Here is a 14,671-nt window from a genome sequence, read left to right as displayed (position 1 = left end):
AACTTCTTTTCTTTTTGAATGGAGTCTCGCTCTGTCACCAGGCTGGAGTGCAGTGGCATGATCTCGGCTCACTGCAACCTCTACCTCCTTGGTTCAAGCGATTCTGTTGCCTCAACTTCCCAAGTAGCTAGGACTACAGGCACGCGCCACCATGCCCAGCTAATTTTTGTATTTTTAGTAGAGATGGGGTTTCACCATCTTGGCCAGGCTGGTCTCGAACTCCTGAACTTGTGATCCACCTGCCTTGGCCTCCCAAAGTGCTGGGATTACAGGCATGAGCCACCGTGCCCGGCCACAAATTTCATTCATTCATTCATTCATTCATTCATTCACTTATTTGAGACAGAGTCTCACTCTGTCACCCAGGTTGGACTGCAGTGGCGCAATCTCGGCTCACTGCAAGCTCCGCCTCCTGGGTTCACGCCACTCTCCCGCCTCAGCCTCCAGAGTAGCGGGGACTACAGGTGCCCACCAACACGCCCAGCTAATTTTTTGTATTTTTAGTAGAGACGGAGTTTCACCGTGTTAGCCCGGATGGTCTTGATCTCCTGACCTTGTGATCTGCCCATCTCAGCCTCCCAAAGTGCTGGGACTACAGGCATAAGCCACCGCGCCCGGCCACAGATTTCTTTTTAAAGTGAGGGAGAGGGCCGGGGCGGTGGCTCACACCTGTAATCCCAGCACTTTGGGAGGCCGAGGCAGGCAGATCACTTGAGGTCAGGAGTTTGAGACCAGCTTGGCCAAGATGATGAAACCCCATCTCTACTGAAAATACAAAAAATTAGCCAGGCGTGGTGGCACATGCCTGTAAACCCAGCTACTGGGGAAGCTGAGGCAGGAGAATTGCTTGAACCCAGGAGACGGAGGTTTCAGTGAGCCAAGATTGTACCAGTGCGCTCTAGCCTGGGCAACAGAGAAAGACTCTGCCATTCATTCATTCATAAATAAATAAATAAATAGTGAGAGAAGGTCACTTTTCTCAACCTATGCTAATACGATCATAGTTTCTAAGAGGGGAGCCTTCGGTGACTAGAGTCTAGTTCACTCCCCTTCATTTTACAGTGAAAATGTTTTTACTCTACACAGCGAAAGGCAGTGGATTGCCCAGGATCCCAAGGCAAAAAGATGGAGGAGGTCCCCTACTTAATTGAAAATCAAACCGAAGCTCATTTTAAGTATGACACTGCAGAAACAGTCTTAAAAAGGAAATATCACAGGCGTTCTGTAGACACTATAGGAGCTCAAAGGTATTTTCCAACCAAAAATGTTCAGATTATTGTGCAAAACGTTTTTTTCAGACAGGGTCTCACTCTGTCACCCAGGCTGGAGGGCCGTGGTGCAATCACGGCCCACTGTAGCCTCGACCCCCTGGCTCAGGTGGTCTTCCCACCTCCGCCACTTGGCAGCTGGGACTACAGGGAAGCACCACCATGCCTGGCTAATTTTTTTTGTATTTTTTTTGTAGAGATGGGGTTTTTCAACGTGGCTTTTCAGCCATGTTACCCAGGCTGGTCTCAAATCCGTGAGCTCAATTGATCTTCCTTCCTCCACCTCCCAAAGTGCTAGGATTACAGGCATGAGCCACTGCGCCCAGCCATGCAAAACTTTTAAGTGGCCACAGATCTGATCAATGAGCCATATAACATGACTTCAAAGTTCTGAAATTCCAAAGATTAAAGTATATTCAAAATAACACTTCGGTTGTATCTCACCGCGTTGTATTTCCCTGAACACAGGTAATCTGTATTCGGCATAGGATTGTAGCAGCATTTCTAACATTACCTATCTCTGGCTTGTCAAGCAGACTGATGAGGACGCGAAAAGGCTTCAGGTATGCATGATGGCGTTCCTCCACGTCGGCATCTATGAACTTCTGATGCAGTATCTCAGCCAGACCCTATTTATTTTTAAAAAGCCACATATTAGAATATCGTATATCATAAAGTGTAACAACATTACTGGCTATTTTAATTGTTAAATACTCTGGGACAGAAGGCAAACCAGTCACCCAGCATGCAACACATACACTGCAGTTCCCCAAACCAGGGGCCAAGGAACATGCTCACTGCCTGTGTGGAAGCTTCCCAAAGAAATCCACCGGAGAATCGTCACCAGGGATGCCCTGAACTTTCCAGAAATGCTCCTTTACCTCAACTAAAAGATCCTTGGAGTATTTTTCAAAAAAATAAGACGACTGATCTTCATAAGAATTTGAGATTTCAGATTCTGGCACAACAGTATTTCCTTTAATGTCTGAGCCTATAAAAGAACAAGCACCGAGCTGTAAAGAGAGCTATGTTTTTAAAGGACATCATATCGTGCAAAAGTCTCATGCTCCAATATTTTTAAAAATATATTCCTCTGACGGAAAACCAAAATCCGATCCAGAAAGACCAAGTCAGATTTTCTTCTTCTGACAGGGGTGTGGCTAATGATCAGACAGGCAGAATTCCATCTCAATGGGTATCAATTTAGTTTGTTCTAAGAATTTATCCTGTTGGCCAGGCGTGTGGCTCATGCCTGTAATCCCAGTACTTTAGGAGGCCGAGGCAGGCGGATCACCTGAGGTCAGGAGTTTGAAACCAGCTTGGCCAACATGATGAAACCCCATCTCTACTAAAAATACAAAAAAAATTAGTCGGGTGTGGTGGCATACACCTGTAATCCCAGCTACTTGGGAGGCTGAGGCAGGAGAATCACTTGTATTTTTTAGTAGAGATGGGGTTTCACCATGTTAGCCATGCTGGTCTTGAACTCCTGACCGCAGGTGATCCACCTGCCTCGGCCTCCCAAAGTGCTGGGATTTTACAGGCATGAGCCACCAGGCCTGGCTGAGGATCATTTTTTAAAACCAGTGTTTTTTTGTCCAGCATTATGTGAGATCAAGGTATTCTCATGCACATGCCCCCAATAGCTGGAGCCTTGGATAAGTCTGCGAGATTCTCAGAGCAAGGAAGTGCACCCTCATGGTACGGGCAAAGAATATGGGGCTCCTGGGGCTGCAACTAAGTGAGTCAGAGTTGGCGCTGTGGTCAGGCCCAGTGCCCTCCACATAGCATATCAAGTCCCGTAAGAGCAGAGCTGTGCATTTAACAAAATCATCCTTTACATACAAGTCCTTAAAGAGCTGATAAATAGTCTTCTTAAAATCCTTAGTAAGCTTCCATGCAATGACTTTTAAAAGTTTTATAACTAGGGAGAAGAGAAGGAAGAAGGACTGAAGAGGACTTCTTGACTTTGGTAAGATCTTTGGTATAGATCTTTGATAAGATCTGAATGCTAGGCTGAGTGCAGTGGCAAGTAATCCCAGCACTTTGGGAGGCCAAGGTGGGCAGATCGCCTGAGGTCAGGAGTCCAAGACCAGCCTGGCCAACAGGGTAAAACCCCATCTCTACTAAAAATACAAAAACTACCCGGCCGGGGTAGTGGGTGCCTGAAATCCCAGCTACTTGGGAGGCTGAGGCATGGGAATCACTTGAACCTGGGAGGCGGAGGTTGCAGTTAGCCCAGATTGCACCACTGCAGTCCAGCCTGGGCGATGGAGTGAAACTCCATCTCAAAAAGGAAAAAAAAGATCTAAATGTTGGGAGTTAATCAGAGCTGTAAAGTCCTGTCACAATTGTTCTGCATACCACCTTTTCTTAAGTGTGTGAATATGGGACTTCAGAAAATTCGTGAACGTGCTATCTTTTAAGTTGCAATTTCCTAGACTCTGTCCCTGGGAGGCCTTCCAACCAACAGTCAAGGGGCCTTTGCCAACAAATTTATAGGCAGTCCACACACTCTGACACACAGAAACAAGGCCCTGGGGCTCTCGTGATCTCCAAAGTTATCCAAATGTCTCCCAAAACATTTCCACTTACACAAAACCTCCTCCTTTATTTACATATCTTCCACAATATTTGTAAGTTTTCTCCATGATACACCCTCATCCCATGAAACTTCTCCATAGCAACAGGCTTCTACTTGAATAAGGTTTTGCTACAATGTTTTGGTGGTATTTCAAGCTCTTAAAATGGAATTCGGTTGGCATTTTAAAAATCCCACTTATTATTTCCCCTTTAAAAAAAAAAAAAAAAACCAACTGCAAAACAACCAAGCTATGTGTAGGCAGCAGACCTCAACTGATCAGTGCCGTATTTAGTCATTGTGGTATCTTTCCATACTTCATGATTCAGGAATACATCACCAAGACCAAATCTTATTCCAGAAGTCAGCACTAAAAGGTTTCACATTAACTTTGACTTTAAAAGGGTGCATACTGCTCAGTACCTAGTAACCATGCATACAGTCTTCTGTTCAGGGACATGTCCCTTCTCAGTAGTGTCTGGGTGGCAGCTGAGAGAATGCGCACGATGTCAGATCTGAGGAGGGGAATGGCTCTCTCATTGGAATCCTATTAGAAGGACAGAGAAGTTTACTACAAGGGAACGATAGGGGAGATTGGTGACTTTTTGACATGCAGCCTTCCTTGCTGGTCTACAAAGCTCAATCTCAAAAAGGGCTGGTTCCTTACACATTACCTATGGAAAGAAGCTATTCAATACGTGCAATGAAAACACTATCCTTGCAAAAATGAACAAGGACTTTTCACTGGTTACCAGCCCATGAGTGGCTGAGCTGTCCTCTTAGGATAAAACTGCTTGAAATCTATATTCCACCCCTTGGGAAACACCAGTGACTTACCAGAAGAGTACAAATGACTTACCAAACAGGTATAAAATGGGAAGAAAAACAGAACGATTTCCAGATTATTTCTTTGCACAAGAACATTTGAGTCCAACAGGGAGGCACACAAAGATTTCACCTGTAAATGATCAAATGATGTTAGCATTTTCAGGCTACTTTTTATGGTCATAAAAATGAAAGTAACCTTTCCCGGGAATCTTGCAACTGTGTTGTATCACTCAGAAGAGAACCAGAAGCCGCAGGTCAGGAGGGCGTGGGTTCTAGCTCTTGAGGCCGGCAGGCTGCGTGACATCAGAGAAGACATTCAGCTGCAGACCTCACTGTTCCACATGAGAGCCAGAGGGATTTGGACCAGATGGCCAGGTTCTATGATCTCAAATTCTACGATCCCAGAAAGGATCCAGCAGGAACCTTAGATTAAACTAAAGCTCTGAAGACACATGGGAAAATAATTCCTGATCAATTCAGTAGATATTTTGAGTGTCTTTTCTGAATACAGATAGGTAGACTAGAGATGCATAAGAAATTAGAGCCACAGACAAATGCTCAGAGTTCAGAAGAGGAGAGCTCTTTCAACTGCAGAGAACAATGATGCTCCACAGGAAAGCGGGGCTTGAAGGACAGGAAGGAGCTACACTGAGACCGCAAAGAAGGGCAGGAATCGAGAGCCAGTGGGACAGGAGGGAATGGCTGGGAGTAAAGGCACTGTGAGGCCAGGCCTAGTGGCAGTCGTGTGGGAACGCAGGGCCTGCAGGGAAGTGTGAGGTGTCATGGCTGGGAGCAGATGGTTAGACTGCTCTTGAGTTTGGACTATAGCTGTTGGCAATGGGAAGTCAGATTTATTTTATTTTATTTTATCTTATTTTATTTTTGAGACAGCATCTTGCTCTGTCACCCAGGCTGGAGTGTAGTGGCACAATCTCGGTTCACTGCAAGCTCCGCCTCCCGGGTTCACGCCATTCTCCTGCCTCAGCCTCCCGAGTAACTGGAACTATAGGCACCCACCACCACGCCCGCCTAAGTTTTTGTATTTTTGGTAGAGACGGGGTTTCACCGTGTTAGCCAGGATGGTCTCGATCTCCTGACCTTGTGATCTGCCTGTCTCGGCCTCCCAAAGTACTGGGATTACAGGCGTGAGCCACCGCGCCCGGTCTATTTTTTATTTTATTTTTCTTTTTTTTAGATGGAGTCTTGCTCTGTCGCCCAGGCTGGAGTGCAGTGGTGCAATCTCGGCTCACTACAAGCTCCATCTCCCGGCTTTGAGCAATTCTCCTGCCTCAGCCTCCTGAGTAGCTGGGACTACAAGCACCTGCCACCACGCCCGGCTAATTTTTTGTATTTTTAGTGGAGACAGGGTTTCACCGTGTTAGCCAGGATGGTCTCGATCTCCTGACCTCGTGATCTGCCCTCCCAAAGTGCTGGGATTACAGGCGTGGGCCACCGTGCCTGGCTATTTTTTTTTATTTTCTTTGAGACAGGGTCTTGTTCTGTCACTCAGGCTGGAGTGTAGTGGTGTGATCTCGACTCACTGCAACCTCCGCCTCCTGCGTTCAAGCAATTCTCGTGTCTCAGACACCTGAGCAGCTGGGATTATAGGTGCCTGCCACCACACTCCGCTAATTTTGTTTGTTTTTGAGATGGAGTCTCGCTTTGACGCCCAGGCTGGAGTGCAGTGGTGCAATCTCAACTCACTGCAACCTCCACCTCCCAGGTTCAAGCAATTCCTTTGTCTCAGCCTCCCGAGTAGCTGGGACTACAGGCGCCCATCACCACACCCGGCTAATTTTTGTATTTTTAGTAGAGACGGGGTTTCACCATGTTGGCCAGGCTGGTCTTGAACTCTTGGCCTAAGGTGATCCACTCGCCTTAGCCTCCCAAAGTGCTGGAATTACCGGTGTGAGCCACTGTGCCCAGGCTAATTTTTGTATTTTTAATAAATGTGGGGTTTCACCATGTTGGCATGGCTGCTCTTGACCTCCTGACCTCAGGTGATTGACCTGCCTCGGGCTCCCAAAGTGCTGAGATTACAGGCATGAGTCACCACACCCAGCCGGGAAGTCAATCATTTTTAAAGCACAGGATACATATGAGCAAAGTTAGGCTTTGGAGAACCAAATCTCTTAGCAGTTGATAAGGACTAGATGGGGAGAGAGTAGGATGAGGATAAACCAGTCAGATCCAAGAGTAAGAGATAAGCCAGAGCAAGGCTGAGACAATGGAGAGAAAGAGACAAAGGGGATACTGACGGGGCAGGAAAGGGACATGTTCATTGGGATCTCCTGTGTCCTGATCATTGTGCGAGGCGCTTTTCATCCATTTTTCCACTTTGTCCTCAGAGAGACCCTGTGAGGCAGGTCTACAACCCTCATTGTGCAATGAGAAATGGACTCAGAGGGGTAATTTACACCCAGCTGCAGACCTTCTCACCTGCAAATTCGATCTAAACACTTTAAGATCAAAGTGTGGGAACACCACCGGGTAGCGAAAGACAGCAAGCCATGAAAACACAAGAGGCAGGTTTGGGGAAAAGGGACAAGGATCTGGGAGGTTAGCATTTCTAAGGGCACCAGAAGGGATGTCATTACCAGGGAAGAAAGCTTCCCTTGAAGGGCCTGGAGATGGATACCGGAGGAACCCTGATAATTTAGGTTTGAAAGCAGCCAACGGAGACAGGAGAGCAAAGGGAGGATGCCAAGGGAGGAGGGGGTTGCCACGTGTGAGTGGGTAGTGGCCCCCGTGATACAGGACAGGGGAAGGAAACAAAGACCCGAAAATGCGGCAGACCCTCTGCGTGTAGAGGCCTTCTGAGTGCCGTGTGCAGATAAGCACATTTCTGCAAAGCCGGGGGCCTCCAGAAGGGACTTCTGAGGGTGTGAACACTTATTTGAATGTATAAATCTTAATGCCACTTTGGGAGGCCACGGTGGGTGGATCAGCCGCCAGGCAGGCAGTTCGAGACCATCCTGGCCAACATGGTGAAACCCCATCTCTACTAAAAACACAAAAATTAGCTGGGCGTGGTGGCAGGTGCCTGTAATCCCAGCTACTCAGGAGGCTGAGAGAGGAGAATTGCTTGAACCTGGGAGGTGAAGGTTGCAGCGAGTCGAGGTTACGCCACTGCACCCCAGCCTGGGCGACAGAGCGAGACTCTGTCTCAAAACAAAAAAACAAAACAACAACAACAAAAACTTAATGCGTATGTTAAAAAAGCCACCACCATCCTCAACTGCATGAGGCCTCCTCGCCTTGCTCAGCCGTTCATTACCCAGACTCAACCGTGGTGCACTTCCCTTTCCTAGATGTCCCTTTGTAGCTTCAGTGACAACCTGCCCACGAGGATGCTGTGCCCACGTGTCGCCCCTCCCCATGCCCCGTGAGGAGCACAGCACTCACCGTGAGTTGGTGATCGGTCCCCAGCATGTACTTCTGCTCCTGGCCGGGGGCATCCCTGCTGATGTGGTTCACCACGAAGACTGAGGCGGGGAGGCGGATGGACGGGCTGGCCAGGACGCTTCCCCAGAGGGCGGTGTAAAACACCTCTTTGCCGACCACCAGCGATAGTCTCAGAAGGAGAGCGTCCGTTCTGTTGATGAGAGAGGAGAGGGTTCAAGGGCTCATCCCGTCTTCCTGAGTCCTGCTACACACTGCTCTGTGAAAGCTGCATGAAGAACCGCAGCGGATTCGTCTGGCTGGGGAAGCCCCACCTTCCTCACCGCCGGGAGCTGCTGCCATCTCTCACCCTGCTGTGTGTGTCCACCTGCTGGCTGTCACACTGACCCTGGATTTGCTAAAACTAATGTCACTAGGCAGCGCGGTGTCCTGGCCAATGGGAAGTGTCTAAGCAGTCGTGCGTGGTGGGGCAGAGACCCATCCCCACCCCGGCCGCGCCACGGATGCCGAGGTGCTCACAGAAGGGAGGTCCCACCATAAGAGGGATGGGTAGGTCAGCCACTTCATAGAAAAGCAGAAGCCATTTGTGCATCAAAAACAAGGATACGCCAAGGACACTGATGACTTAAGCAATTAGATGCCACCAACCTGAGCACAGGCAAAAATGTGCCAAGTAACATCTGCCTTTAGAAATGCTAGGGGCAAATCTGCCTGGGGCTTCCGACGACCCTGCAAATTCCATCAGCCTATTTCCTTTCAGTCTGCCCACAGCACCTGCATGTGCTGACTCCCGCTCCCAGGGGCTCCTGTGCTGAGGCTGGGCATCGTTCGCACCTGCAAGTGCTGACTCCCGCTCCCAGGGGCTCTTGTACTGAGGCCGGGCATTTGTTCACCTCTCATCTTTACCTAGGTCTCCCATGATACAAAGTCAGCACCTTCTCACGCATCCTTTAAGAGAAGCAGCATCACCAGTGGATCAGGGCTCGTTTTTCCACTGACACTGACCAAGGCCAGGCCTGTGTCTGTTTGGTGGTGTCCCTGCAGCTGACTGTGGCCCCTTCCCTGTCCACAGTGCACACGACCTGCAGGCTAGGTGACAGCATCTACCAGTAAAGCAGCACAGGCACATTCCCCCTCAGGGATTTCGCCCCACGAAAGATCTGACTCATTTCCTGAAAAGATTCAGTTTCTCACATGCTTCCTATCTGCAAAGACCACAGAAAACAACGACAGAAAAACCAACCCAGGGGAATGTGTGGGTTCACCCAGCTTGCCAGAGTGGGCCCTCCCGTGTCCAGATCCTGGCTGGGATGCCTCCTAGCTGCAGGACCTCGGACAAGTCTAACATCTGTGCATGCCCGTGCTCAGCTAAAAGACAGGGGAGGTAGCCTCGACCTCGTGGAGATGTTGTGAGAATGAAGTGAGAGTCCCCTCGGGGAAAAAAAAAAAAAAAAAACAGTTGGGCTGGGTACGGTAGCTCACACCTGTAATCCTAGCACTTTGGGAGGCTGAGGCGAGTGGATCACCTGAGGTCAGGAGTTTGAGACCAGCCTGGACAACATGGTGAAATCTCGTCTCTACTAAAAATACAAAAATTAGCCAGGCGTGGTGGCAGGTGCCTGTAATCCCAGCTACTGGGGAGGCTGAGGCAGGAGAATTGCTCAAAGCCGGGAGGCGGAGGTTGCAGTGAGCCAAGATGGCGTCACTGCACTCCAGCCTGGGCAACAGAGTGAGGAAAAAAAAAAAAAAAAAAAACTCAGCCCAGGAGAACAGACCCAATGCTTGGGCCATGTCCCCTGCAATTACTAGTAGGTCCGCTCTGTTTGCTGTCACAGCCCCAGTGCCTATTTGAGCGTCTGACTCCAGGTTGGCACTCGAAAAATCCCTCAGATAATTTTTTTGTATTTCCTTCAAAAATATGTACCATCATGTTATATTAAAAATGCATTTTGTTCTCCTTAAAATTAGCCTGAACTTTTTGGGGTCTTGTAAAATATTGTAGTAAATAATGCATGGTACCCTCTTCTTAGAAAAAAAAAAAAATGAAGAGGCATAGGTAATGGCTAAGTGTTCAGAAGAAGTACATAGGGTGATTTAGTGGCGAGGTTATTGATTGATCTTCTATTAAAGGTTGAGTAAACAAATAGAGCTTGTCTTTGCCCAGCTCTGAAATCATCACAAATACTATAATGTACACACCCTAGTGTCACAGTCCCCCTTTGCTTAGAACTGCATATTCCCAAAGTATGTTCCATGGAACACTGGCCACTAGAGATGTTCCACCGAAGAGGGGTTCCACTGTCAAAAAGCTTGGGAAATGCTGTCTATGTTATCTCTTCAATATTCTGAAACTGGCTACTAGCTTTCTATTAAAGAAATACATCTTTTTTTTTTTTTTTTTTTTTTTTGAGGCAGGGTCTCATTCTGTCACCCAGGCTGGAGTGCAGTAGCGCAATCACAGCTCACTGCAGCCCTGACCTCCCGGGCTCAAGCAATTTTCCTGCCTCAGCCTCTGAGTAGCTGGGATTACAGATCCATGCTGCCACACTGGGCTAATTTTTGTATTTTATGCGTAGACAGGGTTTCACCATGCTGCCCAAGCTGGTCTTGAACTTTTGTCTTCAAGTGATCTACCCTGCATGGCCTCTCAGTGCTGGGACTACAGGTGTGAGCCACTGTGCCCAGCCAGTTTTATTTTTTAAGTCTCATTTTATTCTTAAAAAAATGGATGCATGCTAACAATTTAAATGACATCACAGTAGAAACAACAGCAATTATGATAAATCTTTGGTACGAGAGAGCAAAATAACTGGGGTTAAAAATGAAATAACTTCCTATTCAACAAGAGTTACTCTGATCATCTGGGTTGTTAAATTCCAATATTAGTGTGCAGTTTACAGTCCAGAACTCTAAACTTTTATTTTTTTGAGACGGAGTTTCGCTCTTGTTGCCCAGGCTGGAGTGCAATGGCATGATCTTCACTCACTGCAACCTCTCCCTCCTGGGTTCAAGTGATTCTCCTAGCTTAGCCTCCCAAGTAGCTGGGATTACAGGCAGCTGCCACCATGCCTAATTTTTGTATTTTTTTGGTAGAGATGGGGTTTCACCATGTTGGCCAGGCTGGTCTTGAATACCTGACCTCAGGTAACCCACCTGCCTCGGCCTCCCAAAGTGCTGGGATCACAGGCACGAGCTACCACGCCCCACTGGGAACCCTAAACTTTTAATTCAAAACCAACAAACAGGCCAGGCGCGGTGGCTCATGCCTATAATCCCAGTACTTTGGGAGGCCAAGGCGGGTGGATCATTTGAGCTCAGGAGTTCAAGACCAGCCTGGTCAACATGGTAAAACCCCGTCTCTACTAAAAACACAAAAATTAGCTGGGCATGGTGGTTTACACCTATAACCCCAGCTTCTCGTGAGGCTGAGGCAGGAGAATGGCTTGAACCCGGGAGGTGGAGGCTGCAGGGTGCCAAGATTGCACCGCTGCACTCCAGCCTGGGAGACAGAACGAGACTCTATCTCAAAAAACAAAACAAAAACAAACAAACAAAAAACCAACAAACATTAAAAAAACAAACAAACAAACAAACTTCCAAACCCCAAGTATTTCCATCCTTCCTAACTTATCCTGGCTTATGCTCTTTCATGCCTCCTGCAAACACAGCTCCTTCAAATGACACTGGCATGCCCCACTCTTCACAACTGAGAGCAGGTGAGGGGCATGGGCCGGGCACTGCCAACCCCAAGCACTCCACAACTTTGGTTCTGCAGCTGCTTGCCGAAAGGACAACCATGGAAAGCCAAGCGGTCACAAGACAGCACCGTTTTGGTACAATGATCTGAAACTGAAGAGGCAGGGCAGTGACAACAGCGCCCTGTACTGTAAACTGCGGGTCAGAAACAGGGCTAAAGAGGGGGTAAAAAAAAGTCTCGAACCAGCACAGATCATCATCACAGTGCCTGAAACCAACCAAAAGAAATGTTGGTGCTGGGTGCGGTGGCTCATGCCGGTAACCCCAGCACTTTAGGAGGCTGAGGCAGGCGGATCACTTGAGGCCGGGAGTTCAAGACCAGCCTGGCCAACATGGTGAAACCCTGTCTCTACTAAAAATATGAAAATTATCTGGGCATCATGGTACGTGCCTGTAGTCCCAGCTACTCGGGAGGCTGAGGGAGGAGAATCGCTTGTTTCCGAGAGGTGGAGGTTGCAGTGAGCCAAGATTGTGCCACCGCACTCCAGCCTGGGCAACAGAGTGAGACTCTGTCTCAAAAAAAAAAAAAAAAAAAAGATATGTCAGCCAAGTGGGGTAGCTCATGCCTGTAATCTCAGTGCTTTGGAAGGCTGAGGCCAGAGGATCGTTTGAGCCCTGGAGGCTGAGACTAGAGTGAGCTATAATCCTGCCACTATACTCCAGCCTGGGTACAGAGCAAGACCCTGGAATTCAATGTGATCTTGTGCGTCATGCACACTGCAAGTCCCCAGTAAAGGGTCCATTTGTTTCCTCCACAATAGGGGCCCTAAGAGGGTACGTCTTCCCCTCCACACATGGTGACACTGTGGGTAACTGTAATGGGACAGGACATCATGGGAACCCTGCACTATGGCCTCCCTTATTAATGAACTCCAAAAGAAAAAAAGAAGAAAAGAAAAGTCAATAAATATTTTTCAACTCTTTAAGTCAGGGTTTCTGAACTTCCACCCCACTGACATCTAGGGGCGGGTCTTTGCTGTGGGGCACCCGTGTGCACTGTAAAATGTTCAGCAGGCCCCTGGACTCTACCCACTAAATATCAGTAGCACCTCCCCCAACCCCAGTTGTGACAACCAAAAATGTCTCCAGATACTGTCAAATGTGACCTGAGAGGCAAAAGTACTACTAGATTGAGAATTACTGGTTTAAATGGAAATATCTGGTGAGCTAGCTGTTGCCTTCTTACAAACCATTTAAAACATTCAGCTCTCCTCATCTCCTTAGAAGAAGGGTTTAGTGCTTTCTGTGTTCTAATCTTGTTTTCTTAGTACAGCAAACAACAGCTATGTAGCTATTTCATGGGCACTTAAAAAAGAAAAAAAAAAAAAGGATTTCTGACCAGTAATAGGTTATCTGCAGACCCCAAAGGGTTAGAAAACCAGGGTGGATAATCGGTCCTAACAGGGGCCAAAAGTTTCATTTCTTATGGTTCACTAACAAGCACACACCAGGAACAGCCTCCACCTACATGAAGCCTGTGAGCCACCCCAGCCTTCGCCAGCTCAACCTAACTCACCACTTCGCAATTTCTACCCACGTGCTCATCATGACCCCCTACTGCACCCTCCCTTTCTGCTCTCTGCACATTTGTTGGGGTGTTTCACTCAATTCCCAAGCACTTTTTTTCTTTTCTTTTTGAGATGGAGTCTTGCTCCATTGCCCAGGCTGGAGTGCAGTGGTGCGATCTCAGCTCACTGCAACCTCCACCTCCTAGGTTCAAACGATTCTTCTGCCTCAGTCTTCCAAGTAGCTGGGATTACAGGTGCCTGTCACCACACCTGGCTACCCAAGAACTTTTGGGAACAGTTACCAAACCATCTCAGACTAAAATGGACACAGCAACCAAAAAGTCTTGCACAGTCACTTCAATTACTGTGGCTGCAACACATTGGCTCAGAGATTATTGTATAGCCTTTCACCGGCATCCACCTTGGAGAGCTGATAACTAATCACTGCTGGGTGCCACACTGCATTTGGTTTTCTGTCACAGCTAAATCAATTCAGTGATTCATGAAGCTTTACTTGGCTCTTGGTTCAATGTCAAGAAACCACAATATGTGGGAAAAAAAATCAATGTTAAGCAACTTTAGCAACTGTTCAAATGAACCTTCATTTATCAACTAAGAAAACAAACAAAAACACTCCAACTATTTCCACTTCTAGTGTGATTCACACAGATTTAAAAGATCACAGTAAGCTTTAGGGAACTAATGTGTTCATCCGTCCAATGATGGAAAAATCACGTAGGACATATACTCACATATCTGTCATTAGAACACAAACATAGCAGAACTTCTAGAAAGGGCCTGGGATTAGGAGTCCATTGGCATGGAGTCTGGTAATGTCCTCCAGCTGCCTCCTGTGTGACCTGGACGGCTCATTAACTTAACACACACTTACCGAGTCTCACCGTGTACCAGCCACAGGGCCTGGTGCTGGACTTAAAACTGCAACGAGACAGATTCTGCCTCCTAAGGTAGAAACTGTAAAGGTGGATTCTCCTCTGGGAAATGGAAACCAACACCTGGTCTATGTGAGAGCTTGAAATGGTTACAGGGCAATGTTTTGGTTACATCTGTCACATCCTGATATAGAGCTCATGAAATGCACCCTTGGCCACTTCCTGACTAACCCTTCAAACCATTCTGATTACTTGGTTTACTTGAGGCTGGGGGAGCTGTGCAAAGGGACCTGGATTGATTCCTGGGTTCCACTCCAGCCTCCTGCACCCCTCAGTCACAGCCAACACCACAAGGAAGGGTGACCTGACTAGGGCCTCCAACACAGGGAAATGTGAGCAGTGCATTGTATAATCACATGGAAGCTTTTACAAGCA

The 14,671-nt window shown here is 47.7% G+C and overlaps 1 protein-coding gene across 1 annotated transcript in view; it reads right to left on the bottom strand.

The window, feature by feature from the left end:
• The window catches only part of DOP1B (DOP1 leucine zipper like protein B), a 122,137-nt gene that overhangs the window by 66,950 nt on the left and 40,516 nt on the right, over positions 1-14,671 (bottom strand). Inside the window, exons 5-9 of the mRNA XM_037984775.2 lie at positions 8,083-8,272; positions 4,709-4,807; positions 4,273-4,396; positions 2,150-2,259; positions 1,783-1,897 (exon numbers count right to left, since the gene is read on the bottom strand). Coding sequence (XP_037840703.2) covers positions 1,783-1,897; positions 2,150-2,259; positions 4,273-4,396; positions 4,709-4,807; positions 8,083-8,272 — 638 coding nt within the window. The remainder of the gene's footprint in view (positions 1-1,782; positions 1,898-2,149; positions 2,260-4,272; positions 4,397-4,708; positions 4,808-8,082; positions 8,273-14,671) is intronic.

The sequence above is a fragment of the Chlorocebus sabaeus genome, chromosome 2 (assembly GCF_047675955.1).
Source record: "Chlorocebus sabaeus isolate Y175 chromosome 2, mChlSab1.0.hap1, whole genome shotgun sequence".
Lineage (NCBI taxonomy): Eukaryota > Metazoa > Chordata > Mammalia > Primates > Cercopithecidae > Chlorocebus > Chlorocebus sabaeus.
Note: the sequence above shows the minus strand (reverse complement) of the source record. Positions and strands in the feature narration are given on the sequence as shown.